The 1,754-nt window shown below is 41.9% G+C and overlaps 1 protein-coding gene across 1 annotated transcript; it reads left to right on the top strand.

Annotated features, from left to right (window-relative positions):
* The first annotated feature begins 329 nt into the window (after positions 1–329).
* LOC133367376 (olfactory receptor 11G2-like) lies at positions 330–1,289 on the top strand. The gene has a single exon (XM_061591477.1). The coding sequence runs from the start codon at positions 330–332 to the stop codon at positions 1,287–1,289; it is 960 nt and encodes a 319-aa protein (XP_061447461.1).
* Positions 1,290–1,754: the final 465 nt, after the last annotated feature.

Genomic DNA, 1,754 nt, shown 5'->3' with positions numbered 1-1,754 from the left:
TTCTTCCTAAGCTGCTTGCAACAAAGCTCCTGGATATATCCACAGTTATATTGCTCCAGAGCAGTCTGCGTTACTTGCATTTGTTTCTATGACTTCTTTATATATTTTAATTTATAGCTAATCAGAAAAATAGTAGTTTCTGCTGAATAATTGCTTTTCATCTGAAACACAGAGTCAGTGGAAGGAAAACCCCACTGCACTCCCTACATGGCATGCCTGCTTAGCCTGAACCTTCTAGTGGAAACAGAGAAGCAGACAGGCTTAAAGTGTGTGAAGTAATTGATACCTCTCAGTTAGTATACAAAAGTGATTCTGTTATGTGATTCCAGATGGAGAGGGCCAATGGCACCACAGTGGAGGAATTCATTTTGCTGGGATTTGGAGCTGAGAAGCAGAAGCGATTCTTCTTTCTGATTTCTTTTACCATCCTCTACATCATCACTTTAGCTGAGAACATCACCATTATCACAGTGGTATTCCTTGATGCCCACCTGGCTCACCTGCCCATGTACATCCTGCTGAGCAACTTCTCCTGGCTGGAGTTGTGCTATGTATCCACAACTGTGCCCCGTATGCTCTGTGACCTGGTGTCTCCTCCAGGGCTGATCTCCTTCCATGCCTGCTTCCTCCAGATCTACATGTTATTCTCTCTCGGCAACACTGAATTCTTCTTCCTCTCAGCAATGGCTTTGGATCGCTACTTGGCCATCTGCCACCCACTGCACTACTCACAAATCATGTCCCCAAATTCCTGCTATTCCCTGGTGGCCATTTGTTGGGTCCTTGGCTTCCTGGGATATGTTGTCCCAGTTATCTTAATGTCCAAGCTATCCTTCTGTGGATCAAACATCATTGATCATTTTTTATGTGATCCTGTGCCAGTCCTGTCCTTGGCCTGCCCTCCTCTTGGAAATGCCCCCCTTATGTTTCAAGTCTCCATGGAATCTTTGTTTTTAGGCAATGTCTTCTTTGTTGTACTATCATACAGCATAGTAATTTTCACCCTAATGAAATCCTCTAACCAAGGCAGTCGTCAGAAGGCCTTTTCCACCATATCAATGCACCTGTTAGTGGTGACCCTTTTCTATGGCACAGTGGGAGCAATGTATTTAATTCCAGGTGGTGAAAGCCAGTCAGCCATCACCAAGGCAGTCACACTCTTCTACACAGCCGTTACACCCTTTCTCAACCCCCTGATCTACTCTCTGAGGAACGATCAGGTGAAAAAAGCTCTGGGTAGGTTGCTGAGGAGAATGTTGAGACTGCTGACGACAAAGGTCATGGCTTAAAACCACCTATTTAAAGAGTTCAAATTAATTTATTCCGAGCTGGCCAAGAGGGGCACCAATATCTCTTTACTGTTTTGTATAAGCCAATCAAGTTGACCAAAATCTAAGATGAGGAAAGTTTCAGGAAGGAGCTGAATGGCTGCCTGACAACCATATGGCACTACAAGGAAGTTCAGAACCACTTTTGAGAACCAGAATACAAGCAGAAACCCTTTAAGGTGGAATGTAATTTGGGAGATTCCATTGGAGTAAATATCTCACCACAAATTAAATAAAATGGATTACCTTAATATTTTAAAATATACCATCTTCGACTGTGTAATTTTATGTGTGTGTGTATTATATGAAATGCAATAAATGTAATGAAAATTATTAATTAAATTTATATATTGCTTAATGCCAGACTAGGCTTCTAAGCGGTATACAAAATAATTAAATGCAAACTTCAACTGCCCTGTGTTTTGA

This window comes from Rhineura floridana, chromosome 11 (genome assembly GCF_030035675.1).
Source record: "Rhineura floridana isolate rRhiFlo1 chromosome 11, rRhiFlo1.hap2, whole genome shotgun sequence".
Classification (NCBI taxonomy): Eukaryota; Metazoa; Chordata; class Lepidosauria; order Squamata; family Rhineuridae; genus Rhineura; species Rhineura floridana.
Note: the sequence above shows the minus strand (reverse complement) of the source record. Positions and strands in the feature narration are given on the sequence as shown.

Excerpts from the sequence above, each read along its gene's own strand:
- LOC133367376 (XM_061591477.1), top strand. The coding sequence starts at position 330 with ATGGAGAGGGCCAATGGCACCACAGTGGAGGAATTCATTTTGCTGGGA.